A 25,641-nucleotide genomic window follows, 5' to 3' on the forward strand; every position below is an offset into this window, starting at 1 on the left:
TCACGCTTTCTTTCTCTCTCTCCCCAAAAAATAAAAAAAAACATTAAAAAAAAAAAAAAAGGAATGAAGTGTTCTGAGCTGAAATCAAGAGTTGCATGTCTAAATGCTTAAACATGTGAGCCACCCAGGTGCCCGCCCGTTAGTGACTTTTCTTTCTTTCTTTCTTTCTTTCTTTCTTTCTTTCTTTCTTTCTTTCTTTCTTTCTTTTTCTTTCTTTCTTTCTTTTCTCTCTCTCTTTCTTTCTTTCTTTTCTCTCTCTTTCTTTTCTCTCTCTCTCTCTCTTTCTTTCTTTCTTTTCCTTCCTTCCTCCCTCCCTCCTTCCTCCCTCCCTCCTTCCCTTCCCTTCCTTTTCTTTTCTTTTCTTTTCTTTTCCTTTCTCTTTCTTTCTTTCTTTCTTTCTCTATCTCTTTCTCTTTCTTTCTTTCTTTCTTTCTTTCTTTCTTTCTTTCTTTCTTTCTTTCTTTCTTTCTTTCTTTCTTTCATTTTAAAGTTTATTTAGAGAGAATGAACTGGGGAGGGGCAGAGAGAGAAGGGGACAGAGGATCAGAAGTGGGCTCTGCTGACAGCAGAGAGCCCAACTCAGGGCTTGAACTCACCAGCCGAGCCATGAGATCATGACCTGAGCTGAAGTTGGAAGCTTAACTGACTGAGCTACCCAGGCACCCTTTGTTAGTTTCTATAGTAAAAGGCTCCTGGGATTTTGTTTGGACTGTATTGAAGCTGTAGGTCAATATGGAAAGAATCAGTATTGTAATAATAATTTAGTTTGTCAGTCCATGAAAATGGTATATATCATTTCATTTATTTAAATCTTTTGAAATTTCTCTTAGCAGTGATTTGTAGTTTACAGTGCAGAGGTTTTTCCTGTATCTTAAATTTATTTTTAAATGCTTTATGTTTAAGGCTTCATTGGAATTACTTTTAAAAACTACTTTCTAGGGGCACTTGGCTGGCTCACTAAGAAGAGCGTGCGANCGAAGAGCGAGATCATGACCTGAGCTGAGATCAGACTCCCAACCAACTGAGCTACCCAGGTGCCCCAGGAGTGTATGTGACTCAATCTTGGGTCATGAGTTCAAGCTCTGTGTTGGGTATAGAGATTGCTTAAGAATAAATAAAAACTTAAGAAAAATATTCTGGGGATGCCTGGGTGGCTCAGTCAGTTAAGTGACTGACTTTTGATTCCAGTTCAGGTCATGATCTCACAGGTTATGAATTTGAGCCCCATGGTGGGGCTCTGTGCTGACAGTGTGGAGCCTGCTTGGGATTCTCTCTCTTCCTCTCTCTCTCTCTCTCTCTCTCTCTCTCTCAAAAATAAATAAACAAACATTAAAAAATACTCCCTAAAAGCACTACTTTCTAATTGTTTGCTACTAAGATTTAAAAACAGAATTGTTTTGTCTAGTAACTTTTTATCCTGTGATCTTGCCAGATTTTGTTATTAGTTCTAGTAGTAGTTTTGTAGATTACTGGGCATTTTCTGTATAAACCATATCATCTGCAAACTGAGACGGTTTCATCTCTGTGAGTTTTATTCCTTATCGTTTTGCTAGGATTCTTGGTAAAGTGGTGAATAGAAGTTGAGAGTGGGTATGTGTTGTACTTGATTTTTAGGGAAACGTTCACTATTTCTCCAATAAGCAGAGTATTAGCTGAAGGTTGTTTTTTGTTTGTTTTGTTTTTGATGCCCTTTTCTAATTGAATAAGTTTCCCTCTATTTCTGTTTTATTGTGAGCTTTTATCATAATAGGATGTTGAATTTTGGTAAATGATTTATGTTTTTCAAATTGATCATAGTATTTCTCTTTTATTGTTAATGTGGTGAATTATATTGATTATATTCTCAGGATAAAACATTTTTTTTTTTTTTTTTTTGCAATGATGTATATGCTTTTATTGTTTGTTGGATATAATTTGTTAATGTTCTCTTAAGATTTTTTTTTGTTTTCTTGGTGTCTCTCTTTGTGAAAGTTATTGGTTTGTAATGTTCTCTTTTTGTAATGTCCGTGGGGGTTTTGGTGTTAGTTATGCTAGTATCATTAATGGAGTTGGGAGGTATTTCTCTCTTTTGTTTTCTGAAAGGGTTTGTGTAAGATTGGTGCTACTTCCTCCTTAAATGTCTGATAGAATTCAGCACTGGGGAAGTATCTTTGGGAAGATTTGGGAAGATTCTTTGAGATTTTGTGTATATCTTTTTCGCTGTTCATCCATTAGGTTTTTTTTTTTTAATGTTTTATTTATTTCTTAGAGAGAGAGAGCATGAGCAGGGAGGGTCAGAGAGAGAGGGAGACATAGAATCTGAAACAGGCTCCAGGCTCTGAGCTGCCTGTCAGCACAGAGCCTGACACAGGGCTTGAACCCATGAACCGTGAGATCATGACCTGAGCTGAAGTCAGATGCTTAACCAACTGAGGCACCCAGGCGCTCCTCATCCATTAGTTTTAGTGAATCTTGCCTTGTGGAGAGGTTTTTGGTAATTCAAATAGAATTTCACTATGTGGTTCTTTTTGTTGTGTTTTGTACTTATATTTGTACCTAGTTAGTCTGGTTTTATTCAGGAAGGCATGCATTTTTATAGTGGTTTTTACTTTAAATTTTTATAATGGCTTCATGTTTTTTGTTAGTATTAATTTGTTTCTTATTCTGAGCATCGTCTTACCATTTGCATTCTTTTCTTTCTATTCCCTTATCTTTTCTACTGCCCATTTTCAATTTTTCTTTTTCTTTTAAGTGTTTGCCATTGTCCTTTTACATAAACATTTAAAAATTTTTAGGTTTTTATTTTAATTGTTAGCTAACATACAGTGTTATATTAGTTTCAGGTGTACAGTATAGTGATTCAGCACTTCATACATCACCTTGTGCTCATCACAGCAGGTGTAATCCTTAATACCCATCACCTATTTAACCCATCCCCTAAAACACCTCCCCTCTGGTAACCATTAGTTTGTTCTTAAGAGTCTTTTTCTTACTGTTTATCTCTCTTTCTCTTATTTTTTCCCCTTTGCTTGTTTGTTTTGTTTCTTAAATTTCACATTTGGTGAAATCATATGGTATTTGTCTCTCACTGACTTATCTCACTTAGTATTATATTCTCTAGCTCCATCCATGTCATTGCAAATGGCAAGATTTTGTTCTTTTTTTAATGGCTGAATAATATTCATATATATATATTATATATATATAAAGACAATTTTAAATCCAATAGATGTGCCTCAAACCTTTGAAGTTCTTGCTTCACTGATAGATTGAAGATATATATATATATATCTTCTTTGATATATTGTNATTAGTTTCAGGTGTACAGTATAGTGATTCAGCACTTCATACATCACCTTGTGCTCATCACAGCAGGTGTAATCCTTAATACCCATCACCTATTTAACCCATCCCCTAAAACACCTCCCCTCTGGTAACCATTAGTTTGTTCTTAAGAGTCTTTTTCTTACTGTTTATCTCTCTTTCTCTTATTTTTTCCCCTTTGCTTGTTTGTTTTGTTTCTTAAATTTCACATTTGGTGAAATCATATGGTATTTGTCTCTCACTGACTTATCTCACTTAGTATTATATTCTCTAGCTCCATCCATGTCATTGCAAATGGCAAGATTNTGTTTGTAGATGCACATAAATATGTATGTATATCTTTGTAGGTATCCTAGAGATGTCATCACCTATTTTAATGATATAGCATTCATTAAATATTATTTCTGTTGAGGATGAATTTAGCTTGATACATTTTTATTTTCCATAGTAGTTCTGATTATAAGCCATTTCTTTTTTTCTTCAAAAATTCTTTATACATTTTATAAGAAACTCAGATAAGATGTATCTTAATTGGGAAGTAAAAGCCTTTCTCTCTCTGTCAGCCATTGTATTATTTTCTTTAGTGTCTGGATTATTTCTGATTCTTTGGGAAAAGAAAAATAAGAGAAAAAGACACACTTTCTTTTCCAGTGAAATTAAAAAAAATTTTTTTTTTAATGTTTTATTTATTTCTAGGAGAGAGAGAGAGAGAGAGACAGCGTGAGCAGGGGAGGGTCAGAGAGAGAGGGAGTCACAGACTGAAACAGGCTCCACGCTCTGAGCTGGCAGTCAGCACAGAGCCCGACGCGGGGCTCGAACCCACGAACCGCGAGATCATGACCTAAGCGAAAGTCGGACGCTCAACCAACTAAGCCACCTGGGCGCCCCTCCAGTGAAATTTTTAAATCATTGATACATATTCACTTAATAGGGATGCAAATTAAATTTGTTGCTTGACTCCATTCCTGCACAACCCTATTTGAATAATTATAGACTCCTCCTCTCCTTTTTTTCCTCTCAGAAGGTACCATGTTTATACATCATTAGATATAAACTAGATAAGCCAAAGGATCTTAGTAATTTTGCTGAACAAATGTACTATAAATCTATAAGTAAATCTACTGATGAATTAATTATAGATATGATGCTTGCAGTATGATTTATTATTTTTTTATTGTTGTTTCAACTTTATTTGAATTTTAGTTAGTTAACATATAGTGTAATATTGGTTTCAGGAGTAGAATTTAGTAGTGATTCATCACTTACAGATAACACTTGGTGCTCATCACAAGTGCCCTCCTTAATATCCATCATCCATTTAATCCATTCCCCCCCATCTCCCCTCTAGCAACCCTCACTTTGTTCTCTATAGCTAACAGTCTCTACAATGTGTTTTTTATTTTTTGAGAGACAGAGAGTGTGTGCATGTGGGCACATGTTAATGGAAGAGGGTCGGAGAGAGAAGGAGAGAGAGAATCTTAAGCAGGGCCTGTGCCTAGCACCAAGTCCCACAAGGGGATTGATTGCACAGCTGTGAAATTATGGCCCGAACTGAAATCGGTAGTCAGACGCTTAACCGAGTCACCCATGTGCCCTTCTACAATGTGTTTTTTTTTCTTTTAAGTTTATTTTTGAGAGAGAGAGAGAGAGAACCAGAGAGAGAGAGAGAGAGAGAGAACCAGAGAGGGAAAGACAGAATTCCAAGCAGGCTTGGCACTGTCATTGCAAAGCCTGACGTGGGGCTTGAACTCATAAACTGTGAGATTATGACTTGAGTGAAATTTGAGTTGAACACTTAACTCACTGAGCCACCCAGGCACTCATACAATGTGTTTTTAAAAACTATTTGCTGCTATATAATGATTTTAAGGATTTTACTGTCTTTAAATAGGAGAAAGAAGCATGCCATTCATAGTAGTGACACAACTTCTTCTGATGAAGAACGCTTTGAAAGAAGGAAATCAAAGAGCATGGCAAGAGCAAGAAACAGGTTAGTAAATTTTTTATTGTTATATCCATGGTAGAAAAAAGGAAGAACAGTTATTTTTATTTATTTATTTTTTTAAGTAGTTTCCATGCCCATTGTGGGATTTGAACTTACCACCTTAGGAATAAGAGTCTTATGGTCTATTGACTGAGCCAGCCAGATGCCCCAAGAACAGTTATTTTATTTAGCAAAAAAATTTTTTAATGTTATTTAGTTTTGAGAGAGAGAGAATGAGAGAGGAATGGAGAGAGACAGAGAGACATAGAATCCGAAGCAGGCTTCAGGCTCTTGCGTGGTCAGCAGAGCCCAACATAGGGCTCAGATCCATGAACTGCGATATCATGACCTGAGCTGAAGTCGGATGCTCAACTGACTGAGCCACCCGGGTGCCCCGAACAGTTGTTTTTTGAATGGGATTCTTATGTATACTGGTATTTTGCTAACACTGTTTTCAGTACATATTTTGTTTATTTAATTTTAATTTTTTAAATTTATCCTGAAGAGAGAGAGAGAGAGAGAGAGAGAGAGAAAACAAACTGGGGAGGGGCAGAGAGAAGGAGAAACAATCCCAAGCAGGCTGTGTGCCATTAGGGCAGTCTCATGCAGGGCTCAGACTCACAAACTGTGAGGTTATGACCTGAGCCAAGATCAAGAGTCAGACACTTAACTGTGCCACCCAGGCACCCTAGTACATATTTTAGACCAGAGTAAAGCGCTGATTTGGTTTTTGCTTGCTATTCTTATAATTTTTAAAAAATTTTTATCTGTTTTCGAGAGAGAGAGTGCGCGCGCGCATGTGTGTATGTGTGTGGGCATGTAAGTGGGGGAGGGGCGGGGGAGGCGACACAGAGTCTCAGGCAGTCTCAAGGCTCTGAGCTGTCAGCACTTAGCCTGATGCAGGGCTCTGATTCACAAACTTAGTCAGGTGCTTAAGTGACTGAGCCACCCAGGCGCCCCTACCTAGTAATTCTTAAAATAGAAATCTAACCTTGGGAAACTTCTCATAAATTATTTACTATGTAACTACTCAATGAATGTGCAGGAAGGTACAGGAGTAAGACCCAAAGGGAAGCAGCCAGCCCCTATTGTAGTCTTTTCTTTGGTACCTCTCTTCTCCTGTAATCCAAATTCATTTAATGAGGCTGATTTTATATATATTTTTAAATGTTTATTAATTTTTTGAGAGAGAAAGAGAGAGAGAACACAAGTAGGGGAGGGGTAGAGAGGGAGACAGAATCCAAAGCAGGCTCTAGGCTTCAGGGTCCGAGCTGTCAGCACAGAGCCCAGTGCAGGGCTCAAACCCACGAACTGGGAGATCATGACCTGAGCTGAAGTCAGATGCTTAACTGTGTGAGCCACCCAAGTGCCCCTAATGAAGTTGATTTTAGAGACTTACAGTGATTATGGCACTCAGGAAGATTTGGTTTCTAATAGAGTCATCTCAAGAGCCCTGGGATTTTATTGCAAAATTTGTTTTATTTTGGCTCAGTGAGTGCCATCTGGTGGTCTTTCCCTAACTAGGGTCAATGACTGATTACTATATGGTTCACTAAAACCTCAAGAATTTTCACTGCTGGGTTGCCTGGGTGGCTTAGTCGTTTGGAGCCTGCTTCAGATTCTGTGTCTCCTTCTCTCTCTGCCCTTCCCCTGCTTGTGCTCTCTCTCTCTCTCTCAAAAATAAATAAATAACATTAAGAAAATTAAAAAAAAAAAAGAATTTTCACTGAGTGAAAACCAGTGTTTTGTCTAGTAAGTAATTAGAATATCAAATTATAATTTATTCTTTAAAATTTGAGTTAATTTCTAGCTTATACTACTAGAGATAAGTTATATACATTTAGCAAAATATTTCTGTAATTTGGTATTATATACCTATTGTAGAAGTACCAAAATTTCAGTTAGTAGTTCTTTTTTTAAAAAAATTTTTAAAATAGTTTTTATTTATTTTTGAGACAGAGAGAGAGAGAGAGAGAGAACGAGCATGAGTGGGGGAGGGGCAGAGAGAGCGAGGGAGACACAGAATCTGAAATAGGCTCCAGGCTCTGAGCTGCCAGCACAACCCGATGCAGGGCTTGAACCCACGAACCACGAGATCATGACCTGAGCCGAAGTCGGGCACTTAACTGACTGAGCCACCCAGGTGCCCCTCAGTTAGTAGTTCTTGGAAACAAGTTTCGATTGTTACAGATTATATGCTGAAAAGAATTCCACATGTGGATGATGGAAAGAAAATGTAAGAGAAAAAAAGTTTATTTTATTTGTTTATTAATGTTTATTTATTTATTTTGTGAGAGAGATAGAACAAGTGGGGAGAGGCAGAGAGAGAGAGAGAGGGAGAGAGAATCCCAGGCAGGCTGTGCATTGTCAGCACGGAGCCCGATATGGGACTTGAACTCACAAATTGTGAGATCATGACCTGAGCCGGAACCAAGAGTTGGATGCTTAACCACCCCCAGGCACCCCAAAAATCTAAGTTTAAATAAGATAATGTAATGTCTACTTGATCTGAACTATTCTGATACTTGATTTGGAAATATATTTTTAAGGTAAATTAAGATTCAGAAATGTCTGTGAAAAGTGCATTCATTTTAGAAGTTCTACTTTTTTGAGGCTATTTATGTCATCTTTTGGTAACTATCCAAGGTTAAAAGAGGAAGTAGATTATTTTCTTAAGGGTAATAAAATTAAATAATACAGTATAGGATTTTAGGTGGCTAAAGATCTGTCTTAAGGGAATTAAACAGAAGATAAAGGTTAGCTCTAAAGATGTGATCTAGAATTGGTTACCTTTGAATTAAAGGCAAAGAAATTTCTTTAATCATGTAAACTGAGTAGACATACCCCCATAATACCTGAGGAGAACTTGAAATACTATAATGAAGTTTGAGTTTATTTAATGCTGTATATTATATCCATATAGTAGATCTGTATTTCATGTTTGTTTGATATTAAATACCAGGTGTGTTGTTTTCTAAGTTGGAATAGGTTGGGTTCTTTGGACAAATAAGTAGTTTAATAATCTTGTTTGCTTTGTCTAGTGAATAAATTTAGTTTTGGTCTCTTGAAAGGAACTTAGGAAAAGTACTTTAAAAATATGAAATCCTTTGTTATTTTATGTTTTGTTATTTTCTGGGTTTTGAGAAAATTGAAAAAGATGAAATTTACCCTTATTTTGACCTTAAAAATGTGAAACTTTTAATGGTCTCCTCTTGAATTTTTATGAATTTCAGATGTTTGCCTATGAACTTCAGAGCAGAAGATTTAGCTAGTGGTATTCTCCGAGAACGTGTCAAAGTGGGTGCAAGCTTGGCTGATGTTGATCCAATGAACATTGATAAATCAGTAAGTTTTGTAAATGTTTTTCTAGAAGTAACTTTTTTTTTTAAAAATAAAGGTTGTTCCTTTTTCTAAAGCAACACACAATAAAAATAAAAACCCAGATATCATCATTATTAGTGTTTTGGAGCTTAGCATTCTGGTCATAGGTGATAATTAAGTCCCCCTCCCATTTCAGTAATACTGGTATATATAATAAAAAAATGGGTAGGAAGTGAGGCTGACACATATGTCAAGGCCCATAAACCATGATATGTAGTAGAGTATTGTGGAAGCTGCTTAGATTTCATGATCAGATTTACATTTTGGATGGAGCCCTCTGTCTCTGATGTAGTTGATGAATTTGAGGGAAGCAAGTCTGGTATTAGGGAGACTGGTTTGGACATACTTGTAACATAGTGATCTGGAGTAATGGCCGTTGAAGGGTAACAATGGAAAGAAGTAGGTGGATTTGATAGAATTCAGGAGAGAATTTGGTTTGATGGAATTGGGTGAATTTATTGCCTTTGGGGAATGAAGGGGAGAAACAAGTTGATTGTATGACCTAGGTTTCTTTTTTTTTTTTTTAATTTTTTTTTAATGTTTTATTTATTTCTAGGAGAGAGAGAGAGACAGCGTGAGCAGGGGAGGGTCAGAGAGAGAGGGAGTCACAGAGTGAAACAGGCTCCAGGCTCTGAGCTGGCAGTCAGCACAGAGCCCGACGCGGGGCTCGAACCCATGAACCGCGAGATCATGACCTAAGCGAAAGTCAGACGCTCAACCGACTAAGCCACCCAGGCGCCCCTGTATGACCTAGGTTTCTGGCTTAAGTGACTGGGTGGGATCTTCTGTCTAATCTACATTGGTTAGAGGAACATTAGAGAGAGAATATGTTTTGAGGGGTCACGATGATTTAGTTAGTTGTAGACAGGTTTAGGTGTCCGTGGCACATCACAAATGGAAGTAACTTGTAGGAAATTAGTTATTTAGGTTTGGCATTACGGAGAACTATATGAGCCAGAAATTCAGATGTGGGTCTCAAATATAAAGATAATTGAGATCACTATGGGGAATGGGTTATAGTACCCAGGGAAAGTGGGAAAAGAAAGCAAGATTTAGAGGACATGGTAGATACTTACTGTTAATAGAATATTTGTGTGTGGAGTATATGTTGGAATAGGTGACTGCACAATTAAGATTATATTTGATTTTTTTCTTTGTTCCCATAAACCTTTCTGTATGACATAATTTAACTGATTATCATATGAGAAGTTTAAGTTATCAGTGGAGTTGTATATATATTTGAAATAGAAATGTTAGCTATCTCCAATCTGAAGTCATAGGGGAAAGTATTTATTTTAATGAGGACTTTATTTAGAGTATTGAATTCACAGTCTCGTATCTACTAGTGCATATTCTCAGAGGATCTTAATGATCTTTGCTTATTTTGTTTCCCACTACCTTACTCTCTTGAATTAGTTAACCTTCAATGTCTCTGCCATTTATTTAGAGTAGTATTTTTTTAATTTGATGTCATATACAAGAAAATACAATTTTTCTTATTTAAAGTCATTTATTTTCTAGATTACTTGTTTTTCTATCATAGTAACATTTTCATTGTGAAACATTTTCAAGTACCTCAACAGAATAAAAATACAAGGGAAGAAATCGGCCATAATATAGCAGTCAGAGGTGGTTACTGTTAACATTGTGGCAGTATTTCCTTCAAGCACTTTTTTTCTGTACAGTATTTTACTCTACAAAATCTTTTGAGTATTTAAACTGTTATGGATGGGAGGAATAATCTTTGTTGTTTCTTACGGTAGATCATTGTTTCTTAAATCGTTTTTTCATTGTTGTCTCCTAAGGAGAAAAGTTAAATTTCTATTTAGATAAATTAGTATTAAAGAATGAGACTTGGGGCGCCTGGGTGGCTCAGTTGGTTTAAACATCCGACTCCTGGTTTTGGCTCAGGTCATGAACTCATGGTTTGTGAGTTTGAGTCCCGCATTGGGCTCCACAGACAGCCCTTGGGATTCTCTCTCCTCCTCTCTCTATCCCTTCCCCGCTTGCTCTCTCTCAAAGTAAATAAATAAACTTAAATTTTAAAAAATAAGAAAAAAAAACGGAATAAGACTTGGGGGCACCTGGGTGGCTCAGTTGGTTGAGCGTCCGACTCTTGATTTTGGCTCGGGTCATGATCCCAGGCTCATGGGATCGAGCCCACTTTGGGATCTGTGCTGAGTGTGGAGCCTGCTTAGATATTCTCTGTCTCTGTCTCTCTACCCCTCTCCTACTGCGCCTCTCCCCCACTCACATATGTGCTCTTTCTCTCTTTAAAAAAAAAAAAGGAATAGGATTTGGTTTTATAAATTTGAGCTTTGGAGGGTCACAAACCATTTTAGTAGCTAAGAGTTTTCACCCTACTTCTAAATACTGTCCTTGGGGACAATATTGCCTTTTCTGACAATGCATGTGATAGATGGTATTTTGAAAGGCACTTAAATTATTAGAGTGTAAATACAAATTATCATCTCTTATAGATAACCATTAAAGTGTTAGATTGGACATTAATCTTGTGCTTAGTTACTGGGAGATTAAAGAATGGTAGTTTTATTTAGCTGAACTGAAATGTAAACTTGAATTTTACTGCTGACTTTGTTTTTCTGCACTCCAAAGTGTAATTTTTTGAACTTTATGTTCATCAGTTCCTGCTGAAAGCATGTATTTCTGAATCATAAGACACTCTTAATTAAAAAAAAACTTAAATAGTTAAAAGTTTCATATTAAACTTTTTCCCTTCTTCCCAAGGTGCGGTTTGATAGCATAGGTGGATTGAGCCATCATATTCATGCACTGAAAGAAATGGTAGTATTCCCACTTCTATATCCAGAAATTTTTGAGAAATTTAAGATTCAGCCTCCAAGGTAGGTAATGTCCTGGATACTTATTATTGTTATTAGTGTTAATCTATCAAATTTTAGTTAGTAAATGATTATAAATATAAATATTTCGTATAGATTGATTTGATGTGTTCTAGCAATGAGACTTAAGAATGAAATTTTCTTATTTAGGGTTCGAAGGCTGTGGTAGTAAGTATATTCTTGAAGTTTACATTTCAGCATTTAACAGTTGGGCACAAGATCTAAATCTCTTCAAAGGCCTTGAATATACAAGTAGATTGCCCAAATGAGTTTTCCTTAATTTGGCCTCCAAATAGCATTGAGTTTGATGCTGTAGGTTGTTTAGTTTTTGGAAACACAATTTCAGTTAAGTGTTTATGTGACTTGATGATGCTGGGAGTTTTGAATTGGAAGCTTTTTTTTTTGATATCCATTTTTATGATCAGATTAATTGATCATTAGATAGTTAGCTAGGTAGCTATTAGAAAAGCTAAGAACTTCTGGGGCGCCTGGGTGGCTTAGTCGGTTAAGCGTCCGACTTTCCGACTTTCGCTTAGGTCATGATCTCACGGTTTGTGGGTTTGAGCCCCGCGTCGGGCTCTGTGCTGACTGCCAGCTCAGAGCCTGGAGCCTGTTTCAGTCTGGGACTCCCTCTCTCTCTGACCCTCCCCTGCTCACGCTGTCTCTCTCTCCTAGAAATAAATAAAACATTAAAAAAAAAATCTAAAAAAATAAAATAAAAAAAAAAAGAAAAGCTAAGAACTTCTGTTAAAGGAAGTTGGGCAGAATAAAATATTCAAGATATACATATAGACTGTTATATTCTCCATCTCTTTCAGAATGTAGAATATCTATTAAAAAGTCATCTTCTATTTGAGTGGATTAAAAATATGGCTTATAATTCTACAGTGGCTTTTTAAAATCAAAAGCAATTTACTTTTTGTAAGATATAAGTTGAATTTTAAAAGTAATTATTACTTTTTCCAAAGTCATTAAAATAGTACGGCTGTGGGAGAAACTGAAATAAAATAGAGAGAGAGTCAGAAAGTGTTACAAGTAGAGAGTAATCTTACTTCTTAGGGATGAACAATTTTGTATATTCTTTATAGGGCTTGTTTTATACGTATATGTGTATATTAAGTTTAAACTTTGCCTGTATTAAGCACATATAAACATTTAATATAAATAAATTTATTTAGTAATGGTTTTATATAACTTTTTTCACTCTACAGTGTATTCTAGACCCCTTCCCGTATCAATAACGTATTATTCTTTTTGACATTTTACTAGTATTTTGTTTTATAGATGTAACAGTATATTTATTTGTACTTTACTGTTTTTTAAAATTTTATTTATTTAACTATTCTCTACACCCAATATAGGGCTTGAACTCATGAGCTCAAGCTCAAGAGTTATGTGTTTCTCCAGCTGAGCCAGCTAGGTGCCCTATCTGTGCCTTATTAATAGCATTTAGGTTTTTTTAGTTTTTTCACAAATTAGAATTGATCCTCTTTTGAACATTCATTTAAAATCTGTATTCATAATATTTTGAGTTTTTCTGTATAATTCATTCTAAGATGTGAGATTTCTGGGTCATTGGGAAGACACATTTAAAATTTTGGTTTATCTTCCTAAATGGCTCTCTTTGATTTTTCCTACCAAAGTTTTGTTGTTGAGAACATCCTTGGATCTTGTCAGCAAAGTGAAACTTGTCTATATACTACAAAAAGCTTTCTCAGTATCTAAGAATTATCATATATGCATTAATAAAAAATTCTATGGGAGATACATCCTTGTGTATTGGTTATTGGTGGTGATGATAACATTACCTTAATTCTATTGATTCTTTTTTCCTCTAGGGGCTGTTTGTTTTATGGCCCTCCTGGCACAGGTAAAACCTTGGTTGCCAGAGCATTAGCTAATGAATGCAGTCAGGGAGACAAAAAGGTGGCTTTTTTTATGCGAAAAGGAGCAGACTGTCTGAGCAAGTGGGTTGGTGAATCTGAACGGCAACTTAGGCTTCTTTTTGATCAGGTAAGTGAAATCAGCTAATATGAGAATAATTTCTTTAAAATAGAATATTTAGGGGGTACCTGGGTGGCTCAGTGGGTTAAGCGTCTGACTTCAGCTCAGGTCATGACATCATGGCTCGTGAGCTCGAGCTCTATGTCGGGCTCTGTGCTGACAGCTCTGACAGCCTGGAGCCTGGAGCCTGCTTCAGATTCTGTCTTTCTCTGCCCCTCCCTTGCTTGCGCAGTGTCTAACTCTCTCTCTCTCTCTCTCTCTCTCTCTCTTTCTCTGGTATAAACAAACATTAAAAAATTTTTAAATAGACGGGGCGCCTGGGTGGCTTAGTTGGTTAAGCGTCCGACTTTCGCTCAGGTCATGATCTCGCGGTTTGTGGGTTCGAGCCCCGCGTCGGGCTCTGTGCTGACTGCCAGCTCCGAGCCTGGAGCCTGTTTCAGTCTGTGACTCCCCCTCTCTCTGACCCTCCTCTGCTCACGCTGTCTCTCTCTCTCTCTCCTAGAAATAAATTAAAAAAAAAAAAAAAATTTTAAATAGAATACTTAAAACATTTAGTCTGTAAAAATAAGTTGTTCACAAGGAGGCATATTTCCAATCAGTATTTTAGTTTAGGTTCAATAATCTGAATTTCTAAGGTTTAGATACGTTTAACAGCAGTTTTACTACTACTAATTTAAGGTGTTTCGCAAAACATTTATTAAGGTGGCTGCTAAACATATAGTACCATTTTAGGTGCTTTTGAGAATCCTGGGTATAACATAATATCATGAAACTATAGTCTAATTGAGGAAATAGAACAAGCATAGAAATCTCACAGAGCAGTGCATTATTTTCATGAGCTATAAAATATGGTACTGGAAGAATTCAGTAATAAATGCTTAAAAAGGCAGGATTAGGTGACTGAATATCATGTAGGCAATCTTTTTTTAAAATCACTATTACTTTAAAAGCATTATTTCCTAATACTTAATAAAACTTAGTCCTGGGGTACCTGGGTGGATCAGTCGGTTTAGTGTCCAATTTCGGCTCAGGTCATGATCTCACTGCTTGTAGGTTCAAGCCCCGCATTGGTCTTTGTGCTGACACCTCAGAGCCTGGAGCCTGCTTCTGTTTCTGTGTCTCTCCCTTTCTCTACCCCTCCTATGCTCATGCTCTGTTCTATCTGTTTCTTAATAATAAATAAATGTTAAAAAAAAAAACAAACTTAGTCCTGATATAAATTCACCTTTGGTTATTTGAACTAGTGAAGGAAGTCATTCATGTTTGACAACGCAGCTTCTATTTTGTACCATCTAAGGAAGTTACATGAAATGAAAAGAAAGCTTTCAAAAGCAGGTTTTAAGTTACCAGTACTTAAGTTGATGTGTTTCAAAGTCTTTTGTAATTGGTAAAGCACTTCAAATATTATTTTTAGTTAGTATGAAAAACTGCCATGTTCTAGATAATGTGAGTAGAAAGAGGTATGGGGTAAAATTTTGCCTTCAAGGCATTCAGTATCTATTGGGAAGTGAAACCTGTAGTCAGTCTGCTTTAAGAGTATGTGTGTATGTATGTATGTATGTATTAAAAATTTTTATGTCACCTGCATTATACTGCAACAAAGCTGTTTAAAATAAAAAAAATTTTTTTTAAATGTTTGAGAGAGACAGAGTATGAGTAAGGGAGGGGCAGAGAGGGGGAGACACAGAATCTGAAGCAGGCGCCAGGCTCTGAACTGTCCGCACAGAGCCTGACGCAGGGCTCCAACCCATGAGCCGTGAGATCATGACCTGAGCTGAAGTTGGATGCCCAACCAACTGAGCCACCCAGGAGCCCTGATTATTGTCTTTTTAAATGAAATAGTCCACATTATACTAAGTTGACATGATCTATGCGATCTATGCACTAAATAAAATGAAGGAGGTATTATATATTGGCTAAGAGCTTGGTCTTAGGTATTAGCAAAATGTTTAACATCTGACTTTATTATTAAGTATATAACTTGAAATAAATGAAAACATCTGATTTTAGTTGCCTCTTTTATAAAACAGGAAATAATACTAATCTCACTGGATTACTGTGAGATTTCACAGAAAAAGTATATAAAGTGCTTGTCATAGTAAAGGGCACAAGATATACTATACTTTGATATTGTAATTCTGTGAGGCTGTAGTTCATGTATTTAAACTGCTGATCAAATCTCTGTTTTTTTACTTTCTTCAAAATATTTATTTATTTATTTATTTAAGTAATTGATATATCTACCCAGTGTGGGGCTTGAACTCACAACCCAGAGACCGAGGAGTCACATGCTCTACTGACTGAGCCAGCAGGTTCTCCTATTCTTTCTCTTACTATATAATTCTAGTCTTAGTAACTTTTTCCCCCCAAACCTAAGTTTTATGGTTGGAATGCCCTTTATTTTAAATTATTAGAAAACACTGGATGTTTAATGCATATCATATCAATTGGAGAAATGCGAAATTTGTATCTTGTTTTTAGAAGGTTGTCCTTCCTATGAACTAAGAATTTGCTATAAGTAATTTTGAAACATAAGTAAACTGTATATATTCGAGTAAATTATATAACATAAAGACTTTTCATTTGTAATCTAATATTTATTAAATCAAATTAAGTTCCTGCTACATTTAAGATTTCAGTGAAAAATCAACAACTGTGAAAGTAATGGAAAAGAACTCATGAGAGTTTTGTTTTTAATACCAGAGTAGGGAGAGTTTTAACTATCAAAGAACAGATCCCCTACATAAATTTTACTTTTAGAATCTGCATTGAAACAAAATATAAGCAAAACCAAAAGATAAATGACACCCCTTGCAGAAAAATATTTGCATTTCCTTTCACAGAGAGAAGTCTAATTTTTAAAATGAATGGCTCCTAGAAATCAGTAAGCAAAAGACCAATGATCCAATACAAAAATTGGTAAAGATCTGAACAGAACTTCATTTAAAAAACAGTATAAATGACTCTTACAGATATGAAAAGTGCTCATTTTTATTGATAGAAGTAAAAATGAAAATGAACCGAGATATTTTTTATCCTAAAATATCGAGAAGTTTGATGATAAATTGTTGGTGAGGTTTCTTAAATATTGGTGGTTAGAGGGTAAATTGGTAGATCGGTGGAAGGCAATTTGAAAATCTCTAACTTAATTAGAAATGACGTTTGCTTTTTGAACCACTTTTAGAATTTCGTTTTTTTTTTTTTTTTTTTACTAAAAAGAGCCTAGGGCCATCTGGGTGGCTCAGTAGGTTAAGCATCCAACTCTTGATTTTGGTTCAGGTCATGCTCTTATGGTTATGAATTTGAGTCCTGCATCAGCCCCATATGTGTCAGTGCAGAGCCTGCTTGGGATTCTCTCTCCCTCTCCCTCTTTCTCTCTGTCTCTCCTTGCCTCTTCCCTGCTTTTGCTCTCTCTCTCTCTCTCTTTCAAAAATAAATAAATAAAAACTTAAAAAAAAAAATAGCCTACATGTCCACACATAAGAGACTAGTTTAATTATGGCACATCCTTACAGTAGGGCATTTTGTAGCTGTTAATAAAGAATGAGGCAGATCATTGTGTGCTTGTATGGAAGCTAATTAAAACATAATTTTCAGGGGCATCTGGGCGGCTTAGTCTGTTGAGCATCCGACTCTTGATTTTGTCTCAGGTTGTGATCCCAGGATCTTGGGATCGAGCCCTGAGTTGAGCTCTGTGAGGAGTATGAAGCTTGGTTGAGAGTCTCTCTCCCTCTCCTCCCCCCCCTTTCTTCCTCCCTCCTTCCCTCTCCCTCTCCTGCATGCCCATGCTCTTTACCTCTCTCTAAAATTAAAATATATATATATATTTACATTAAATAGACTGTTATTTTGTAAAAGCAATGTGAATAATGTGTTTAAAATGCATTAAGTAAAATACTATGTTTAAAAGTACATTTTTGTGTACATATATAAATGACACATGGAAGAGTAAACAAAGTGGGAACCGTAGTTGTCTACTGGGAGAGGCCTTGTGGTTGGAGACTGGGTGGTAAGGAGTTTTCATTTTCATTGTATATTTCTTAGTTGCTGGATATTGTAGCATTTGCTTATATTATGTATTAAGAAAATACAATACTTAAGTGTAAAAAATGAAAACCACGATAAGTAACATTTGTTTTCTTTTTATACTAGGCATATTTGATGAGACCTTCTATAATATTTTTTGATGAAATAGATGGATTAGCTCCAGTTCGCTCCAGCAGACAAGATCAGATCCACAGGTGATTTTTCTTAATCTGATTATGTTGGATTCTTTTCACTCATTGACACAGTAGTTAGCCTTAGCCTTTGCATAAGTGCTAGGAGGCTTATAAAATGTGAACTGTGTCCTTGAGGAAGACTCCTTTGACTGAGCTCAAGGGTGAGCAAACTATAACCTGTGGACCATTTCTAGCATTTTACCTGTTTCTGTCAAGTTTTATTGGAACATACCCATGTTTGTATCTTGCATGGCTACTTCTGTGCTACAAGAGAAGAATTGAAGGAGTAGTTGTGAGAGAAAGATTGTATGGCTTGCAAAGTTTACATACATTTACTTTCAGGCCCTTTACAGAAAAAGTTGCCTGATCTCAACTTAGCATATTTTTGAAATTTATCTGTGTCATGTATACTAATATTTTGCTCTTTCCCATTTCTGAGTAGTTGCCCTTGGGAAGGGAGGGAGGGACAAAGAGTGAGAGAGGGAGGGAGAGTATGTATATGTACCACAATTTATTTATTTGTTAATCCAGCTGATGGAGATTTAGTTCACTTCTGTTTTTGGCTGTTATGATACTACTACTATGAACACTTGCATACACAGTTTCGTGTGCACATTTGTTTTCATTTCTGTTGAGTAAATACTTAAGAGAGGAATGGCTAGATCCTATGGTAAATGTATGTTAAAATTGGCATTGTTTTCCAAGTTTGTAACATTTTATGTTCTTACCTATAATATATGAGAACTTCGGTTGCTCCTCATCCTTGCCAACATTTGGTATTGCTGTTCTTATTAACTTTAGCCATTCTAGTGGATTTATTTTGAGAGAGAGAGAGAGAGAGAGAACTAACAGGTGTGCAAGGGAGTGGGGGAGGGGCAGAGAGCGAGGGAAAGAGAGAACCTTAAGCATCCTCACCTGTGGCTTGATCTCCCAAACAGTGAGCTCATGTCCTGAGGTGAAATCTAGAGTCGGACACGTAACTGACTGAGCCACCCAGGCATCCCATAGCTTCCCTTATTAGGATTACTAATATATTTTTTTATTTTTAGCTTCCCTTATTATTAACATCTTTCACAGGTGGGTACTTTTGTTACAGTTGAGGAACACATAGTAACACATCATAATCACACAAAGTCCATAGTTTTACCTTAGGGTTCACTGTTGGTGTTGGACATTTTATGAATTTGGACAAAAGCATAGTGACATGCGTACATCATTATCATATCATACAGAGTATTGTCACTGGCCTAAAAATCCTATGTGCTCTATCCACTCACTTCCCCCTGCCCTTGGTAACACGGGTTTTGCTTCATAGTTTTGCCTTTTCCAGAATGCTATATAGTAGGAATCCTATAGTACATAATCTTTACCTGATTGACTTCTTTCACTTAGCAGTATGCACTTAAGCTCCCTCCATTACTTTTCTTGGCTTTTGTTTGCTTGCTTTGGGTTTAATTTCATTTTCTCCCTCAGATAATTATAATGGAAGCTTAGATTTTTTTGATTGAAACTAATTATTTTCTAATATAGGCATTGAAAGTTGTAGGTTTTCTTTTAAATACTGTTTTAGCTGCATCCCACGTTTTTTGATCTATTGTATATTTATTGTCATATATCTTCAAAATAATATCTAATCTCTCTAGTCATTTTTTTGACAGAATGACTATTTAGAAAATATTTTTTTAATGTTTATTTATTTTTGAGAGAGAGACAGTGCACGTGTAGGGGAGAGGAAGAGAGAGAGGGAGACACAGAATCCAAAGCAGGCTCCAGGCTCTGAGCTGTGAACACAGAGCCTGGCGTGGGGCTCAAACTCACGGACCGCAAGATCATTACCTGAGCCAAAGTCGGATGGATGCTTAACTGAGCCACCCAGGCACCCCATACATAATGATTATTTAGTAGTGTGTTGTTTGTTGTTTAGTTTACAAGTTGTGGGTTTTTTTTTCTGATTATCTTATTATTTCCTTCTAATTTATTATGATGATAAATTTTTTTTACTGAATTTTGTGGCATCTAGTCATTCTTTTTTGTTGTTTTATTTACTTTTGAGAGAGAGAGAGAGAGAAAGAGCATGCACGTGCGCATGAAGGGCAGAGAGAGGGAGAGAGAGAGAGAATCCCAAGCAGGCTCCATGCTATCAGTGCAGAGCCTGACAGGGCTTGAACCCACAAACCATGAGATCGTGACCTGAGCTGAAATCAAGAGTCAGATGCTTTACTGATTGAGCCACCCAGTTGCCCCAGCGTTTCATTTTTAAATACATTTTCATCTTTTTTGCAGTGTAGACTTCTCATGCATTTTGTTTAGGATATTTCTTTTATTAATTTATTATAATAATTTCTGTGTCTTTATATTTAGGGTGTTTTTTAAATAGAAAATGTATAGTTGGGTGTTTTTGTAATCTGACACATTTATTTTATTTTTTTTAATGTATTTATTTCTGAGAGAGAGACAGCATGAGCAGGGGAGGGTCAGAAAGAGAGGGAGATACAGAATCTGAAACAGGCTCCAGGCTCTGATAGCTGTCAGCACAGATCCTGATGCGGAGCTCGAGCCCATGAACGTGAGATCATGACCTGAGCTGAAGTCAGACGCTTAATGGACTGAACCACCCAGATGCCCCTATAATCTGACACATTTAATTTGACTATGTATTCTGTAAATGTTTCTGTAATTACTGACATGTTTTGATTGGAGGACAACCAGATTTTCTATTTGTGTGAGTTGTTTTTCTTGTCTGTTTCTCCTTTCTTGCCTTAAATTTTTTTAATGTTTATATTTGAGAGAGAGAGCACGCACATGCACGTGTGCAAGTCGTGGAGGGACAGAGAGAAATGGAGACACAGAATCTGAAGCAGGCTCCAGGCTCTGAGCTGTCAGCACAGAGCCTGGTATGGGTTTTAGACCCATGAATTGTGACATCATGACATGAGCCGAAGTCCAACACTTAAGTAACTAAGCCACCCAGGCGCCCTACCCCTCCATTCTTGACTTTTTAAAAAAGAAATTTTCAAGTGTTTTAGACTCTTCCTTTTTACTGTTGATTTTTTATTTATTATTATTTTAATTTTTTTAAAGTTTATTTTGAGAGAGACAGAGACAGTGTAAAGAGGGGAGGGGCAGAGAGAGAGGGAGAGGGAGAATCCCAAGCAGGCTCCACACCATCAGCACAGAGCCCAATATGGGGCCCAAACTCCATGTTTGATATTTATTTAATATCAAACCATGAGATCATGACCTGAGCCAAAACCAAGAGTTGGACGCTTAACCAACTGAGCTGCTTAGGAGCCGCCACTGTTGATTTTTTAAAAGCTGCTTTATTGAGATATAATTGATACACAAAATACACAATGTTTATGCAGTATTGAACTTAAAGAGTACATTTGACATATTTTAACATGTATATACCTATGAAACAGTAACAATAATCCAGATATTGAATATACCCATTTCCTCCCAAAATGGGCGTTTATATTTCATGTGACTATTTAAAAAAATTGTTTTTAACATTTGTTTATTTTTGAGACACAGAGCATGAATGGGGGAAGGGGCAGAGAGATTAGACACAGAATCTGAAGCAGACTCCAGGCTCTAAGCTGTTAGCACAGAGCCCAAAGTGGGGCTTGAACCCATGAACTGTGGGATCATGACCTGAGCCGAAGTTGGATGCTTACAGACTGAGCCACCCAGGCATGCCCATATGACTGTTGATAAAGTTAAATTTATCATCTTGATTGTTAGCTATTTGTCCATCTGTTCTTTGTTCCATTTTTCTCCTTTTGTTCTTTCTTCCTTCAAGTCAATGAATTTTTTTAAATGTTTATTTATTTTGAGAGAGTGTTAACATGTGGTCGTGAGCAGTTGAGGGGCAGAGATCAAGGAGAGAGAGAATCCCAAGCATGCTCTGTGCTGTCAGCTCAGAGCCAGACATGGGGCTCAGTCTCATAAACTGTGAGATAATGACCTGAGTCGAAATGTAGAGTTGGATGCTTAACCAACTCAGTCACCAAGGAGCCCCTGAATGTTTGTCTTTCCTTTTTATTTCTTTTGTTAGCTTGTTACTGTTTATTATTTTCATGGTACCTTTAAGATTTATAGCATATTGCTTTCCTTTGTCATCATCTACCTTCAAGTGACAACATGCCATTTTACATATGGTAGAAAACCTTAAAATAGTATGCTTGCATTTCTGCTTTCCTGGGATTTGTGCTATTGCTGTCATACATTTTTTACATCATACAATCTTTCGAAGAGAGTTAAATAATAATCCTAATAACCATCGTCATCCTTAAAGATTTATTTGATGTAGTTACCCGTTCTGATGTTCCTTATTTTGTAGCTATTTCCATTGGATAGGTATTTAGATGGTTTCCAATTTGGGCTATTAGGAATAATGCTGCTGTGAACATTCGTATGTATGTCTTTGTTTACACATATGTTTTCATCTCTTGGGTAGATACCTAGGAGTGGAATTGCTGGGCTGCATATCTTTTTCCTCTGCTTTTAATTGTTGTTTTCTGCTTTATTGATGGTTTTGTGCAGTTTGTTTAATGATATTCCTTGTTAGAGTTTTTTCCATTTGTTTTTTTCTCATTCTTGGATTGATCTCCTGACATATGTGAGCTTCTAGTTTTCATCATAGTTTTAATATTTTTGGCCATTATTTCTTAAAATATTTGTCTCTCTCCCTTGTTTTTGTCTCTCCGGTCCTGTGTCCTCCAATTACACTTATAAGTTGCTTGATCTTGTCTCACAGTTCACTGATGATAAGTTAATTATGATTTTTTTTTAAAATTATTTTTATAAGTAATCTCCACACCCAACATGGGGCTTGAGCTCAACAACCCCAAGATCAAGAGTTACATGTTCTATCCACTAAGCTGGTCAGGTGCCCCTAATTTTGCTTTAAACGGTCTCTTTAATATATCATTTTGGGAAGTTGCTTTGCCCTTTTAGTCAACTAATCTTAAGTGTCTAATCTGTTCTTTGTCTGCTTCATTATATTTTTCGTTTTACATGATTTTATTTTGATCTCTATAGCTTCTGTGTGGGTCTGATTTGTATCTTCTGTAGAAAAATATAAGAAACTTTTCAACATTTGGAATCTTGTTTTAATGACTACTTTAATGTCCTTATCTGCCAGTCCTAACATCTTAGTTTGGGGTTGATTATATTTGATTAATTTTAATTATACACTGTATTTTCCTGCTTTTGGCAGTTTTTTTGGATGCCATACATTATAAGTTTTGCCTTGTTGAGTCCTAGGTAGGATATTCTTGAGTTCTTTGAGGGGACACTGTTAACTTGAAAACAGTTTGAGTCTTTTGAATCTTGCTTTTAAGAGTTGTTACGTGGATCTGATGTAGTCTTCAGTGTAGCTAATTATTCCCCACTAATGAAGGAGGGTCCGTATGTGTATTATACAAAGTGACCTGTGAATCCTGAGGTTTACCAATCTGGCTTGTGGTAACTGGCACTATTCCTGGTTCCTTGTGAATATAAAATACTGTAACTTCTAGTCCTTTTGGGTGTTTTTCCCCTAAGCTGTGAGTGATTTCCTCACCTGCATGGAGTATTTAGCTGAAGTCTGGAGAGGCCCTGTGCCTATTTCCTACGTTTTCTTTCATTCAGTAGTTTCTTCTCTGTTACTCTTTTTGGTGAACTATAAGTCCTCTTGGGGACCTTGGAATCTGAGCTTTGTCTCTTCCACTTACTGAGTCAGCTGATTCCCACCAGGATTCCATGTCCCCTACATTACAGCCTAGAAGTAGAAAGCCATTAATTGGGTCGTTGTTCCCGTGCTTTATAATATGTGGTTTTTATCTTGCTGCTTTGAATATTTGCTCTGTAGCTTTGGTTTTTAACAGTTTAGCAGTGATATGCAGTAGTATGGATTTTCTTATTTGTGTTTTTATCATGTATCTGCTAATTTGTCTTTTTTTGTTTTCAATCTTTGTATCTCTTCATCTTGGGTAATTTTTATTCATCTTCAGTCATTACCTTTTCCTTTGTCATGTCCATTTTGCTGTTTTGTCCAGCCAACACATTTTTTAATTTCAGAAATTATTTTTCATTTGTAGAATGTTTTTCATTATATTTTCTAGTATGATTTTCATGCATTTAAATATATTTTGTTTTTACTTCACTGAAGTTAGTGACAGTTGCTTTAAAATCCTTTTGTGTTGGCTTCAACATCTGGTTTCATCTCACTGTTAGGCCTGCTTAATTTTCTTTTCTCCTGAAAACATGTTGCGTTGTTTTGGTTCTTCATTTGTTGGGTGATTGGATTATATCCTGGATATTGTTAATGTTAGTTTATGAAGGCTTTGGATTTTATTATTTTCCTTTTAAGAGTAGTGTTTCCTTTGTTTTACAGATGATTTTCTGTTTTAGGCTTGAACTAAGGACTGTTTCATGGCTGGCAGCTTTGGTCTCCTTTCAAATCTTTTATCTGTAGCTGCTCTTTTTACCCTGTGCTGTTCTTTGTTTTAGGGGTCATTTAGAGATGTGGGTAGGTAAAGTTTAGAGATGTCTTCACTGGCTCTTGCCCTTGTGAGCACACAAGAATCCCCCACATTCTTTAATGGTCAACCTTCTCTTTTCTGAACTCGAGGTGGAAGGTTAAGGAATTTCCCTACATTATCTTCCTCTCCTGTCTCTCTGTACTTAGCCCCATGCTGAAAGCCAGAGAGGGGAGCTTGCTTTCTATATGTTCTCCTTTTCTCCACGTGACCATGGACTTCCAACAGAGTCTGTGTATCTCTGTTTACTCACCAGTTCCTTCAAGTATATGTCTATGTATTATTATGTACAGGTTTTATAGTTATTTTCTGAAGTAGAATAAGGGATCTTCTGGCAGAGTCTTCATCCATCAAACCTGGAAGGGGAACCTTTGAGAACCAAGTATGCAGGTTTTAATTTCTAGAGTAATTACTAACAGAAACATATTATAATTTCTAAAGTGTTAGTAAGGAGGCAATAGAATAATAAAAAATCAATCCAAATGCAATGAACAAGGGGAGGGGAATCATAGAACTAGTCTGAGAAACAGCACAACATATAATTGTAGGTTTAAACCCAGTCATATAAAAATGACATGAAATGTAAAGGGAATAAATGTTGTTTTTATTATTTAAAATTTTTTTCTTTTAATGTTTATTTTTGAGAGAGAGAGAGAGAGAGAAGCAGCGTGAGCAGGGAAGGGGCAGAGAGAAGAGAGAGACACAGAATCCGAAGCAGGCTTCAGGCTCTGCGCTGTCAGCATATCAGAGCCCGATATGGGGCTTGAACTCACAAATTGTGAGATCATGACCTGAGCTGAAGTTGGACGCTTAACCAACTGAGCCACCTAGACGCCCCCTCTAAATGTTTTTTTATAAAAGACAAAGATTGTCAGACTCAGGAAAACCAAAATTCGATGACATTTTGTTTATAAGAGACATATCTACGTGTAAAGATATAGAAAGATTCTAAGTAAAATGGTGGGGAAAGGCATGGAAAACGTTAATCACGAATATTCATAGCAATGTTATTCATAATAGCCAAATCATGGAAATAACCCATATGTCTATCAACTGCTGAATGGATATATAAAATGTGTTATATCCATACAATGGAATATTATTCAACTTTGAAGAGGAATGAAATTCTGACACATGCTACATGGGTGTACCTTCTACAGGTACATGTAACATGAATGAACCTCAAAGACTTAATGCTGAGTGAAGTAATTCATACATAAAAGATCACATGTTATGTGGTTCTATTGATATAAAATGTCCAAAATAGTCATTCATAAAATGGCATGAAAATATGGCAAGTGAATACTATCAGGAAGCTGCCACAGCTATATTAGTATTAGAGAAGATAGACTGTAAGGCAAAAA

The 25,641-nt window shown here is 36.3% G+C and overlaps 1 protein-coding gene across 2 annotated transcripts in view; it reads left to right on the forward strand.

Annotated features, from left to right (window-relative positions):
- ATAD2B (ATPase family AAA domain containing 2B) overlaps positions 1-25,641 on the forward strand; it is a 159,147-nt gene that overhangs the window by 47,602 nt on the left and 85,904 nt on the right. For both annotated transcript variants that reach the window (XM_077774077.1, XM_077774079.1), the window contains exons 9-13: positions 5,195-5,293; positions 8,521-8,632; positions 11,417-11,532; positions 13,368-13,542; positions 17,686-17,774. In XM_077774077.1, the coding sequence (XP_077630203.1) occupies positions 5,195-5,293; positions 8,521-8,632; positions 11,417-11,532; positions 13,368-13,542; positions 17,686-17,774 (591 nt within the window). The remainder of the gene's footprint in view (positions 1-5,194; positions 5,294-8,520; positions 8,633-11,416; positions 11,533-13,367; positions 13,543-17,685; positions 17,775-25,641) is intronic.

This window comes from Crocuta crocuta, unplaced genomic scaffold (genome assembly GCF_008692635.1).
Source record: "Crocuta crocuta isolate KB4526 unplaced genomic scaffold, BGI_CrCroc_1.0 scaffold246, whole genome shotgun sequence".
In the NCBI taxonomy this organism is placed as follows: domain Eukaryota; kingdom Metazoa; phylum Chordata; class Mammalia; order Carnivora; family Hyaenidae; genus Crocuta; species Crocuta crocuta.